Source organism: Pituophis catenifer, unplaced genomic scaffold, assembly GCF_029215685.1.
Source record: "Pituophis catenifer annectens isolate HBS135680 unplaced genomic scaffold, rPitCat1.0.hap2 SCAF_8, whole genome shotgun sequence".
Lineage (NCBI taxonomy): Eukaryota > Metazoa > Chordata > Lepidosauria > Squamata > Colubridae > Pituophis > Pituophis catenifer.
Window position 1 is genome coordinate 784,931 of NW_027256888.1, and position 12,732 is coordinate 797,662.

General features: G+C 39.2%; 1 protein-coding gene across 1 annotated transcript in view; it reads left to right on the plus strand.

The window, feature by feature from the left end:
* Positions 1-12,732, plus strand: part of SLIT2 (slit guidance ligand 2) — a 198,265-nt gene that overhangs the window by 166,531 nt on the left and 19,002 nt on the right. Inside the window, exons 26-28 of the mRNA XM_070948985.1 lie at positions 2,357-2,481; positions 3,076-3,173; positions 5,616-5,755. Of these exons, the coding sequence (XP_070805086.1) occupies positions 2,357-2,481; positions 3,076-3,173; positions 5,616-5,755 (363 nt within the window). The remainder of the gene's footprint in view (positions 1-2,356; positions 2,482-3,075; positions 3,174-5,615; positions 5,756-12,732) is intronic.

Here is a 12,732-nt window from a genome sequence, read left to right on the forward strand (position 1 = left end):
GTGTTGTGCGTATATTAATCTAGCTGCCGTAATGATATGGATGATTAGGTATCTCTTTTTTTTCTCGTACGCCCTCTTTAGCACTCTCAGGAGAAAGGTTTCGGGCGCCAAATCTATATTTTCCTCAATTACTTCTTGAATGCAATTTTGGATCTTTTTCCAATACTTCATCACCTCGGGGCATGCCCACCACATATGAAAGAAGGTACCCTGCTGGTGATCACATTTCCAGCAATTTGGGTTTATGTTTGGGTAGATTTTGTCTAGTCTTGTGGGGGCTAAGTGCCATCTATATAGCATTTTATATTGATTATCTTTAAACGCTACCACTCTTGTCAATTTATCGTTTCTATTCCAAATTGTTTCCCATTCATCCAGATTTATTCAGAGTTTTATTCAGAGATATAATCTCATTATGCCCAGAGAGAGAAATATCTGTGTCTACCTAGGATCGAACTCACAGCCTCCTGATTGCTACCGCACCACTCCCAGAAGCAAAGGAAGATTGGAAGTAAAAAAAAAAACAGGTTTTATTGATTCTACCAACAGGATTGGTTTCAATTCTTTGACCACGTGCACATTTCCACGGTGTCTGATTGTGGCCCTATTTCATGAAAACCACGACGAATGTACAGGAAGTCTGGAAATTGCTGAAAAATAGAATAGTGGGATTAATTCCCCTCCTAGGAATGCTGTGAAGATCAAATGGGAGTTGAGTCACACCATTGTTAACAACTAGAAGGAATATAAATGAAATTATTGAGTGGGTGAAGACCTGCCAGGCGTTGCTTGTTCCGTTAAATACCTTCAAGTTCATTGCTTATAATTATTCCAGCTCCTTCTCTGCCCTTAGAAATTGAACTTAGGGAAAGTTGAATTATTTCTCCTCTAATCTTGTTTGTAACTTCAGAGATCCCATTATTTCTTTTTGCTTTTGAAGCGTGAACTCAACTGTTGCCTTTAGCTTCCATTCTGGCCCCGACATGAGCCTTTTCTGCATTTCTTCCCCATGAAAACTCAACATCCCTCTTTATTTTCTCCTACATCACTCTTCAAAACCAATATTTTTCTTACCTTTGCATCTTGTTATCCGTAAAGTTTTGAATGCCTTGCAGATTGATATCTCTCCTTCCTTCCTCCAAAAGACTTCAAATATACATTCGCTGTTTTACATAGCTCATTTCAATAGATTTACAGATTCCATAATAAATTTAGTAAACTTGAAGGGGACCCAGCCTTCTTTTCTCTTTTTATGTGTTAATCCTGGGCAAATTCTGCAATATTTACCTTTTATCAATATTTCCCTTCCTTTCCTTCACCTTCCCTCCCCTCCCCTCCCCTCTTCTTTCCTTTGCCCCTTCCCTCTTTTCCCTTCCTTTCCTTAACTCTCCCCTTCCCAATCCAGTCCATTCCATTTATCCCTCACTACTGATTAATGCCTAAAATCAATCATAGTTCCCCTTCATTCTTCAGGGTTTTTGTTTGTTTATTTGTTTCAGATTTTCTTTAAAAATTGCCATTATCCAGAAGTTTATGAGTGCAGGCGATACAGAATATTTGGGGGGGGGGGGGCAGGACATGAGGGACAGGAATACAAACTGAGTTGTGAATTTCCTTCTGCAGCAGGAGTTCATTACGCAGGAGATTCAGGCAGGTCAAAGGAGTGTAAAGTGTTATTGCAAGCGTAAGATCTCTTCAAGAATCTGGCCAACTAACAGCCAAGGGAAATGAGTGGGAGATAAGAGGGGCATTCAAGGGGGGCTGGACTTCGATCTCCTGTGGGTGCAGGGACTCGTGACTTATGATGCATTTGACGCCCCCTGCCTTCAGGCTCTTCATACCTGTGATCTACAAGGAAAAGTATTTAAATATGAGAGATAAATGGGGAACAAAGAAACCCGTTAAAGTAAAATTGAGAAATTTCAAAATGTAGATGTGAAAAGGAAATTGATCTGGGAAAAGGTTATTTTTTAACAGCCCTAAGCAACTCACCCAATTAAGTAACATCATCCAGTGGACTTCAATCCTATTGACTTTCTATGCCAAAGGCCTTCAAACTTGACAGCTTTAAGACTTGTGGACTTCAATTCTGGGAGTTGAAGGCCACAAGTCTTAAAGCTGCCAAGTTTGACAACCTCTGTTCTATGCCATCAACAGAAATTTTTTTCCTCGAAAAACTGCTCAACTCCCCTTGATACGAGCTTGATTCCCATCATAGAGGTTCCTTAAGCATAGCTGTATCTCACGTGGCAGCTTTGAGTTAACTAGGATAGCACCAGAAGCTTGGAAGAAATGATGATCAACGATGAAAGGGCTCGTTTTTGTAACACAAAGAATTATTTGTGCTTATTTGAAGGTCCGGTGGATGTCACCATTCTTGCCAAATGTAGCCCCTGCTTATCCAACCCTTGCAAAAACGATGGAACTTGTAACAACGACCCGGTTGATTTCTACAGTTGTTCCTGTCCTTACGGCTTCAAGGTATAGAAGACATTAAATAAAAAAATTAAAACCTGCATTCTTTAATTAATGCGCTAGTTGCATCTTTTATACGAGTGAGTCCCTCCATTCCTAACAACTGCTTCTCTTCCCTTTGGGGGTGCAGTTTTATTTATTTTTTTTGTTTTAATTTGATTTATATGCCGCCCTTCTCCGGAGACTCAGGGCGGCTTACAGTGCGTTAAGCAATAGCCTTCATACTTTTGTATATTTTATACAAAGTCATCTTATTGTCCCCACAATCTGGGTCCTCATTTTACCTACCTTAGAAAGGATGGAAGGCTGAGTCAACCTTGAGCCTGGTGAGATTCAAACTTACTTTAATTGCAGACAGCTGGTGTTAAATTACAGTGCTTAGTCCGCAGAGCTATCCAGGCTCCCTTTCAGGTTCCCAGCCAGAAAAAGGCAAGGCCTTTTTCTGTCCTTCAGATGCTGTGGTTCCATTACAGATAGAAAAATATGCTGGCAGGATTGATGGGTTTCGGATGTGGAATCGATAACATTTGAAAAGAAAACTAATTTTCCCCCCTTATTTTTCTATGCCACGTTTGTTCATTTTTGTTCATTTACTTGTAGGGTCGAGACTGTGAGGTACCCATCCATGCCTGTATCAGCAGCCCATGTAAAGAAGGGGGAACTTGTCACTTAAAAGAAGATGAAAAGAATGGGTTTTGGTGAGTTTTTTTAAAAAAAATAACATACCCCATGTGGTGGTCTTGCCATAAGGCAAACAATTCTGGCAAATAATTAAAACACAAATAGAAGAAATTATAAAATCAACAAATAGAAATGAGGCCAGAAACTTTCCTACTGGGAATAATTACTGGGTCATATGAAAAAGAAATAAGATAGTTAATCATTCATATAATTACAGCAGCAAGAATAGTTTTTGCCCAAAACTGGAAAAACAACAACATACCATCAGAAGACAAGGTGATTAGAAAAATTATGGAGTGTGCGGAAATGGATAAGCTTATGAAGGAGATACAAGACAAGGATGAAACAGAATATTATTTAGTCTGGGAGAAATGGTATAAATGGTTGGAGGAAAAGGGGGGAAAAAGGGGGGGGACAAAGGAAGAAAAAAATAAGGGTTAAATTAGGTGGAGAAATATAGAAATAAATGGGAAGAAATAAAAACTGTGGAAAGGAAATTAAGTACATGTTCATGTCAAATGTAAATAAAATAATTAGAATAATAGAATATATTATAATGGTATATATATGATATATTAAAAATATATGTATAAAAGATATATGAAGATACGAAAGAGAAAATGTATAAATATGGATTACTGATGCAAAGATGTTGAAAAGAAGAAGATGTAAATATCTGTTTTTGTTTGTTTTTTTTTTAAAAAAAACTGTTTAATAAAAATATTTTTTAAAAAAACATATAAAAAGGAAGCCATCTACCCCCCGGCACAGAATCTGTGACTGTTTTTTCTTCTTCCAATCTCCCAGTAATGAAGTAGTTGATGCGTATTGATTTCCAAGTCTTTCATACAAATGTCAATGAGCTTAAGGCACTTTGAAAACTTTTCTTGCTGTCAATATGCCGTTTTTAGTCAAGGCGCAATGGGGGAAAGATAAAGTGATTTTGGCCTCTTGTCATCCTAACTAACAGCCAGCTAAATTCCTCCTGGAAGTCTCACCATTCAGAGGTTTTGCTTTGCCTTCTATCAGCAGCTTGTAAATGATCAGAGTTAAATCCAAGCGAAACACAAAATTAACAATGCATTTCCAGTCCAGCACCCTGCTGGGTAAACACGCTGTGAGCATTTTTAATCTAGAGTTTTTTAATCACAGAATACAGGCCTTCCAGATGTAGCTCTTAAATTACGGAGTTAAGAACAGAAATAAATGGATCCCATAATCCCATAATAAAAATTCTGCTGGCTTGTTAGAAACAATTTTGATTCCCCCTTATTTAATAAGCAATTAGCTTTCTTTTTTTACACACAAATGACAAGCAGTGGCTGGATTGATTTCGCTCTGAAATTAATTTGAAACAGTTTAATATGATAAATTGCTGTTTTAATCACAACTTTATAAGGGAAAAAATGAATAAGTAGCTCTCCAGAATACTTGTGGTGGAGAGGCTTCCACAAGACAAATTAAGACATATATTCTGAACAACAGTTATAATGATTGCCATAAATGCATAATCACTGATTTCCAATTGAGGCAAGCATGAATAAGTAATTATATCTGTGCAATAATTAATACAGTAAATTATGTCCCAGAGAAACTAAATTTGTTAAGTAATCGCTTCCTTCTGACTCCCTTGTCTTTTTTCTTCTCACGTGCTTCTGCATGCATTTATTCCATAACAGGAACCCTTGAAATTCATAAATGAGTCAAGCATTGGCAAAGTATTTTCCATCCATTACACTCTAAATGCCCCTATTTGCCTTACAAATTTCAGTAATTCAGTAATACTCTTAACTTGTAGCGTAGTTCCATTTGAGCATACTTTATAATGGAAAGATTCCTTCCAGCAGTTCCCTAAAATAAAAACAGCAAAATGGCACCAATGCTGCCAAGGAAGACACTTTGGCAATCAGACGTCCAGTTTGGGGGGCCGAGATGGAGAATCCAAGCGTCTCTTTCTCCACAAGAGAACTTTCCTTGCTTGTTTGAAGCACTTTTAACACTTTTTCTTTTCTTTCCTGTGTGGATTTTGGTTCCAACTCTCCTCCCTTTTTCTATTAGCCGACCTGAAATTCTCTTTAAGTTTGTAGAGTACCGCATCAAAAAGATTGTTAGGCACATGCACATTTCAAGTGTCATATCAGCGGTGGACGTAACCGTAACCAGTTCGCCCAGCACCGGAAATGTGAATGTACACACCATCCACTCATGCGTGTAGCATCACAAAACATGGGAATTCGCTCGTGTGTGCCGTCCACACAAATGTACAGCATCACAAAACATGGGAATTCGCTCATGGATGCTGTAATATAGGACAGGATTGCACCTGGGCAGGTGGACGGGCTCAGGCCCACGCACAGGTTGGAATTACCTGAACCGGTCCAAACCGGTGGCAGCCCACCATTGCATCACATGTCATCTTTTTTCGTTTGTTGGAAGAGCTGGTATGCTTTCTTTTACAGGTGTGCCTGTGCCGATGGATTTGAAGGTGAAAACTGTGAAGTGAACATCGACGATTGTGAAGATAACGATTGTGAAAACAATGCCACTTGTATAGATGGGATCAACAACTACACTTGCCTTTGTCCTCCAGAATACACAGGTATGAAGAAGGCCTTAACTTTATCACAAACTCCATAGTCTGGTGTGATAATCCTGTATGTTAATAAATTTGATCCCTGCTTCTTCTAGTTCAGCTGTCCAAGTGTTCCTTTATTGTACCTCCTTCTGCTATTTCATTGAACTCAGCTTTTTATCTGTGCAACATAAATTGCATGACAAGAAAGCTCAGACCTTATAAAAGAAAAAAGATGGAAGTTGAAGATCTCAGCTTAAATCAAGGAGAGAAACAACCTAGAATTAAGGAGAAAGTTCCTGACATTGAGAACAATGAATCCGTGGGACAACTTGCCTTCAGAACTTGTGGGTGCTCCATCCCTGGAGGCCTTTTAAAAAGACACTGGACTGCCATTTGTCTGAAGTGGTATAGGATTTCCTGCCTGAGCAGTGGGCTGGACTAGAAGACCTCCAAGGTCCCTTCCAACTCTGTTATTCTCTATTCTAAATAGCTTGCCGACCTAGTTAACTAGTTAGAATATTTTTTGGAAGATGGATGGATGGAGAGAGAGAGAGAGAGAGAGAGAGAGAATTGCAAATTTTGCATGGTGATGTCATCAGACCCAAGTTGTCATATTGCTGGATGGTGCTGACATTTTTTGATATCCTCTGCAAATTTCACCTCCTTTATGTTCACATCTAATTCTGGGCCATTTATAAAATAGCAGAACTAATAAAGATTTTTTTGGGGGGAAATGTGAGAGCCATCTGTTTCTTCCTTTATGAGTATGGCCTCTTTATATCTCACCTGAGATATAAAGTGCAGAAGAACTTCCTTGGATGAGAAGCGAAACGTCTTCAAGGAGTAACAAAGTCCAGTTGCCTTTTGGAAAAGTGCCTTTGGGACTTTATACCTGACCTTTCTGTCCAGAGAGTGCTCCCGTTGTCCATTTCCTGTTGTTTGGACAGCAACTGACCCACATAAAATCCTCTCATCTGCTGCCTGCAACCAGATTTCTATCTTGCAGTGATCGGCACAGGTACCAAAATGTATCAGTCAAGGTTGGGCCACAACTCTGAGTCCCCAGGAGCAATGATAGAACCAGTAATATTCCTACTCTAAAATCTAGGCCTTTCTTGGGAGAGAATGATGTCATCCCAAATTGATCATATTCCCAAGTAAGCAAGAAATCCTACTCACTGTCTTCAGAATAACAGAAAGAATAACAAATAACAGAGTTGGAAGGGATGTTGGAGGTCTTCTAAGCAGGAGACCCTAGACCATTTCAGAGAAATGGCTGTGCAATCTCTTAAAAACCTCCAGTGTTGGGGCATCCACAACTTCTGGAGGTGAGTTGTTCCACTGGTTAATTGTTCTAACTGTCAGGAAGTTTCTCCTTAGTTCTAGGTTGCTTCTCTCCTTGATTAGTTTCCATCCGTTGCTTCTTGTCCTGCCTTCAGGTGCTTTGGAGAAGAGCTTGACTCCCTCTTCTTTGGGGCAGCCCCTGAGATATTGGAAGACTGCTATCATGTCTCCCCGAGTCCTTCTCTTCATTAAACTAGACATACCCAAGTCTTGCAATTGTTCTTCCCATGTTTTAGCCTCCAGTCCCCTTATCATCTTTGTTGCTCTTCTCTGCACTCTTCAATCCTGTTTCATCTGAATTATGTATCCATTATTCCTGTCTCATCCAGAATATCATAAAATCTACATATGCATTCCATTTAGTTACTACTTCATCCGGAACTGGATTAAAAAAATTCAAGGAAAAATTTCATTTATTCTTTTGAACCCTGTACTTTGTTCTGGTTATTAGTCTTATAGCTGTATATAAGACTCTCTAGTATTTTTATTAATCCTGGGTAAGATGAATAGGCTTGAATATCAATAGTTTATAAACATAGAATCTTGTGGCACTTAAGGACTGAGTAATGTATATTACTAGAAGTTGATCTGTGATCACCTACATAAAATCAAAATGCAGAATTCAAAGCAAATAATCAAGGCTCACTGCAGCATTTATTGTTACCAGGGCATATTGAAAAGGGTCTCCAAAATAATAGTGGGAGACACAAACCCTTCCCTCCAGACTAAGAGATGCACTCATATTTCTATATTACAGAAATTAAGGGGAAATGATGCAGACGTGCATATTCATAAGTAATAACATAATAGATATCAGGTTATTTCCTGCCCTTCTGTTACCTAGGGAGAACAATGGCATTAGAGAAGAGAAACATCTTGATCTTGAGATTCAGGGGTTGCTATGGGAATATTCTGATAAAACTTCACACAGGCCACTCTGAGCTCAAGGACACATTGCTTTCGTCTCCGTTTGTTTACTAAACAGCCCCATTCATTTGGAAACCGATTTCCCCCACACCTACAAATTAGATATGGGCACAGAATAGCTATGCTTTTCATTGACTGCCTGCCCTAATGTACACACTCATATCTTTGTCTCAGTTTTAATCCATGACAAAAGGTGTCACATCACCTATTCTGTTCCAATTGAGCTGTTTAATGATTAAATCGGCCTTTGATTCTTCAGCTCAAGGGTGACCGTCTTGAGCTAATAGAAAAAAAACCCTGGGAAATTAGTTATCTCCTGTAAATTCTAGTTTCTGAATATTGCCATTTCTGGAGTCTAATTTAGATCCATTTATTCTCTTTTTTTATATAGAGATGCATCTGTTTGCTTAATGTACAGTATAGCAATGGAGGCTGATAAATGGCTTATTGCCCCATTAGAAAATGGTCAGATGTATGAACATTTGTTGTTAATGACATAAGAAGTCCTACTGTAGAGTTGTGGTGACCTAGTGATTAGAATGCAGTATTGCAAGCAAACTTTGCCCACAGCCAGGAGTTTGATCCTGATTGGATTTGTGGTTGACTCATCCTCCCATCCTTCCGAGATTGGTAAAATGAGGATTCAGATTGTTTTTTGGGGGGGCAAGAGGCTGATTGTAATCTGCTTAGAGAGGGTTGTGAGCCCTGTGAAAGTGGTATATAAGTCTAAGAGCTATTGCTAATTGTATGAGGCCATAACAGCTATGATATGGCTTGAAATAGGGTTTAGTTTACTGTGGTACAAGCTAGCATTGACTGTTACATGGATGGTTGTCTGTAAGCAAGATATGGGACATCTGAAGGACAGGCAGGGTTGATGATCATAGTTTATACATCACAGATTTCTTGCTTGGTTGGTTTTAGCTTGGAAAAACAGGTGAGATCAAGAACTGTTTAGTTTGGTTTGATGTTTTTGCTGCATAGGCTAACAAAACTAGCATATAGACAGTGTCTTTTGAGGCTTAGTGAATGAATGAGTCAACAGGCTGGATGGAAAGCCCAATAGCCATAGGATGCAAGTGCAGCAAAGCAGTATTTCCAAAATAAATGTAGTGAAATTTGCCCTGCAATTCAGATAGGTCATTTTTTTTTGTTCATGGAATATGAAAATGCCATTTAAAGCAGTTACAAAGCTTCGGTGAAAATTTCCAATTAACATAATTAAATAGACATTTTTCCTATGTAACTTATTGTTTTTAGTTGCAACCTACCGTTGGGCTATAAAAAGAAGATAAAATGTTTGTATTTAACTGCAAGAATCCTTGTTTCAGGATAGAAATATACCTATTCGTAAAATATTCAGTATATAATTAACAATATCAATGGGGCATTTCAGCTCTGTGAGTTCTCTACTGCAGAAAATGTATTGAATCAGAAAAGCGGAAACTTGTAGAACATGGAATGACAGAAGAGGAAGGGACCTTGGAGGTCTTCTAGTCCAATCCTCTGCTCGAGCAGGAGACCCTACACCAATCCAGACAAACAGTTGTCCAAACAGTTGTCCAATACCAAGAGCCTTGGTAGTACAAGGGTTTAAGGCACCCTGTTATTAAGCTGCTTAAGACCAGCTGCCTGCAATTACTGCAGGGTTCGAATCTCGCCAAGGCTCAAGGTTGACTCAGCCTTCCATCCTTTCTAAGGTAGGTGAAATGAGGACCCAGTTTGTGGGGGCAATAAGCTGACTTTGTATAAATATACAAACGTATGAAGGCTATTGCTGAGCACTTTGTAAGCCGCCCTGAGTCTTCGGAGAAGGGCGGCATATAAATCAAATTAAAAAAAAAAATCTCTTCTTCAAAACCTTCAGTGATGGAGCTCCCACAACTTCTGGAGGCAACTTCTGTTCCATGGGTTGATTGCTCTCATTGTCAGGAAATTTATCCTTAGTTCCAGGTTGTTCCTCTCCTTGGTTAGTTTCCAACCACTGTTTCTCATCTCAAACCACCTTCTGGTGCTTTGGAGAACAGGTTGACCTCCTCAAATACTATCATGTCACCCCTAGTCCTTGGTTTCTCTAGATTAGACCTTCTCAATTCTCAATTCCTACAACGGTTCTTCGCCTGTTTTAGTGAAACGTTTCTAAATTCCCTAATATTATTTCCTCCAGTTGAAAAGTCTGCCTTTCCTAACCTATTCACATTTGTAACTCCCAGTTTGGATGTCAAGGTCATTCGGTGAGATCATTATAGATGGTTTGTCTCGCTCATTATCATCCGCCCTTAAGACCCACTCCTGCCTTCCCCTTACCCACCCGCTTCCTGTGCCGGCGTTGACATGGGGCCCCTTGTGTGTTTGCTGTGCTGTAAAATAAAATTAAAAAAACGAAACGCATCGTCACTTTGTCTGCAGTGACTTAATTGCTCTGCTTCCATTAATCGTGCCTTGCTTTATTCGCGCTGTGCTGTTTCGGTTGACCGTAAATGTCTTTTTTCTGCCTTTTGTTGCTGCCAGCTGCTAACCTGAACGAGGTGGAGAAAGGTCAGTGGTTCTGGTTCCTCTTGTTATTTCAGTTCCCTCTTGGGTCCAGCTGCTCAAATGGCCATCATCCAAGAGATGAGATTTAGGGCAGGGGTCTCCAACCTTGGCAACTTGAAGACTTGTGGACTTCAACTCCCAGAGTTCCTCAGCTTTGCTGGCTGAGGAACTCTGGGAGTTGAAGTCCACAAGTCTTCAAGTTGCCAAGGTTGGAGACCCCTGATTTAAGGGTACTCGAAATCAAACTTGATTTTGGTGCTTCTTGATCGTTGATATACAGATCTACCCTCCAATATTTGGATGGGTCTTAAATTTACAGAGTATCCTAAAAGTCTTTGGGGGATAGCCTGTATTTTGGAAACAAAACCACCTTTAAAAGAAATGCCATTAATACTGTACAGGAAGTCCTCGACTTACGACCACAGTTGAGCCCGGAATTTATGTTGCTAAGTGAGAAATTTATTAAGTGAGTTTTATCCCATTTTACGAACCTTTCTTGCCACATTTGTTAAGCACCTCTAGCTTCCTCATTGAGTTTGCTTCTCGGAAGGTCCTAAAAGGGGATCCCATGGCCCTGGGACACTGCAACCGTCGTAAGTATGAACCAGTTGCCAACCTTCCAAATTTTGATCACATGAGTCAGTTGTCAAGCATTTGAATGTAAATCACGTCACCATGGGGATGCTGCAACAGTCATAAGTGTGAGAAATGGTCATAAGTCACTGACATGACTGTTGTAAGTTGAGGACTACCTGTATGTGGGTTTACCAGCAGTAGAAGACCCTTAAATTATTAATTTTAAAATGCTCAGCTTGAAACCTAAACAGTAGAGGACGCCAAATTAATTAACTTTAAAATGAAATGTTATTTGGGTCCATAACTACCCATAAGACTAAGAACAATTTTGTGCAAGGAAATTCACTCTTGTTCCTAATACTTTCTTATTTGTATGTTGTTCTCGCCAATAAAATCCTCCGTTACCCTTTCCCAAGTAAGATTAATGGATTCTTAAAACTTCATTTAGCCAACCTAGAAGAAGAATCTCTGGTGACCACCAGTAGAGTGATTAAAACTGAATTCTGGCACCTGCCAGGCTGAAAGCATTATTTGCTATCTTAAAAGACTGCCTGAATGAACCACAAGGTCTGAGCTGCTGGACTCAGACTTAATTAGGGACATCAAAATAGCCTTAATCTAAATTGAACTGTACCCAAAGTCCCTCTGCTGAAGTTGTGTTTTAGGGAATGTTGATGGTTAAACTTTTAAATTCGCTCATTTGTGCGGACTGGTTCCTAAGAGGTCACAGCCCTGTTTTATGGCATCATTTTATTGCAAGGTTTTTTCCCCAATAAATGCTTGTAGAAATCATAAACACATTTGTGGGTTTGTTTAGAGCAGTGAGAATTGTTTGACATAACCATTTCTCTCTTTCTGAGAGTCTTTCCCTGCCCCCCCTTTTTTGGGGGGGTGGGCTAAACAAAGGGCCAACTTGAGTCTCAAAGGACGTTTCATGGCTATTCTTATCAACATTACTTTAGCCTGATTATTGTAACAATTATGGGAAAAAAGAGGATGTCAGATGTATTTAGTGCTTAACCTGCACAATCTACAGGACTTTTCCTCTCTCAGTCTGAAAATCTGTTTAATTTAAAATATATGTTCTTGGAACAGGATGAAGGTCCAGGGTAACTACGCTGGTCTGAAGTGGGCACTGGGAACTATCTTACTGTACATATCTTGCTGTAGAATATGCTCCTTGGAACATTTTATCCTGCTACAACGTTAAAAGGGCAAGGAGGCAGAACTTTCTTTTAGTTTAGAACAAGGGTATAAAACAAGAACTTTATCAAAGTAATCAAGATAGTGGCCGCCAGTGGTGCAGTAGAGCCTCTCTCTGAGGGAGATGGGTGGTTTAGAAATATGATAGAGAGATAGATAGATAGATAGATAGATAGATAGATAGATAGATAGATAGATAGATAATAGATAGATAATAGATAGATGATTGATATAGATAGATAGATAGACAGACAGACAGACAGACAGACAGACAGACAGATGGATAATAGATAGATGATTGAGATAGATAGATAGATAGATGATAGATAGATAGATAGATAGATAGATAGATGATTGAGATAGATAGATACATAGATAGATGATTGTTATAGATAGATAGATAGATAGATAGATAG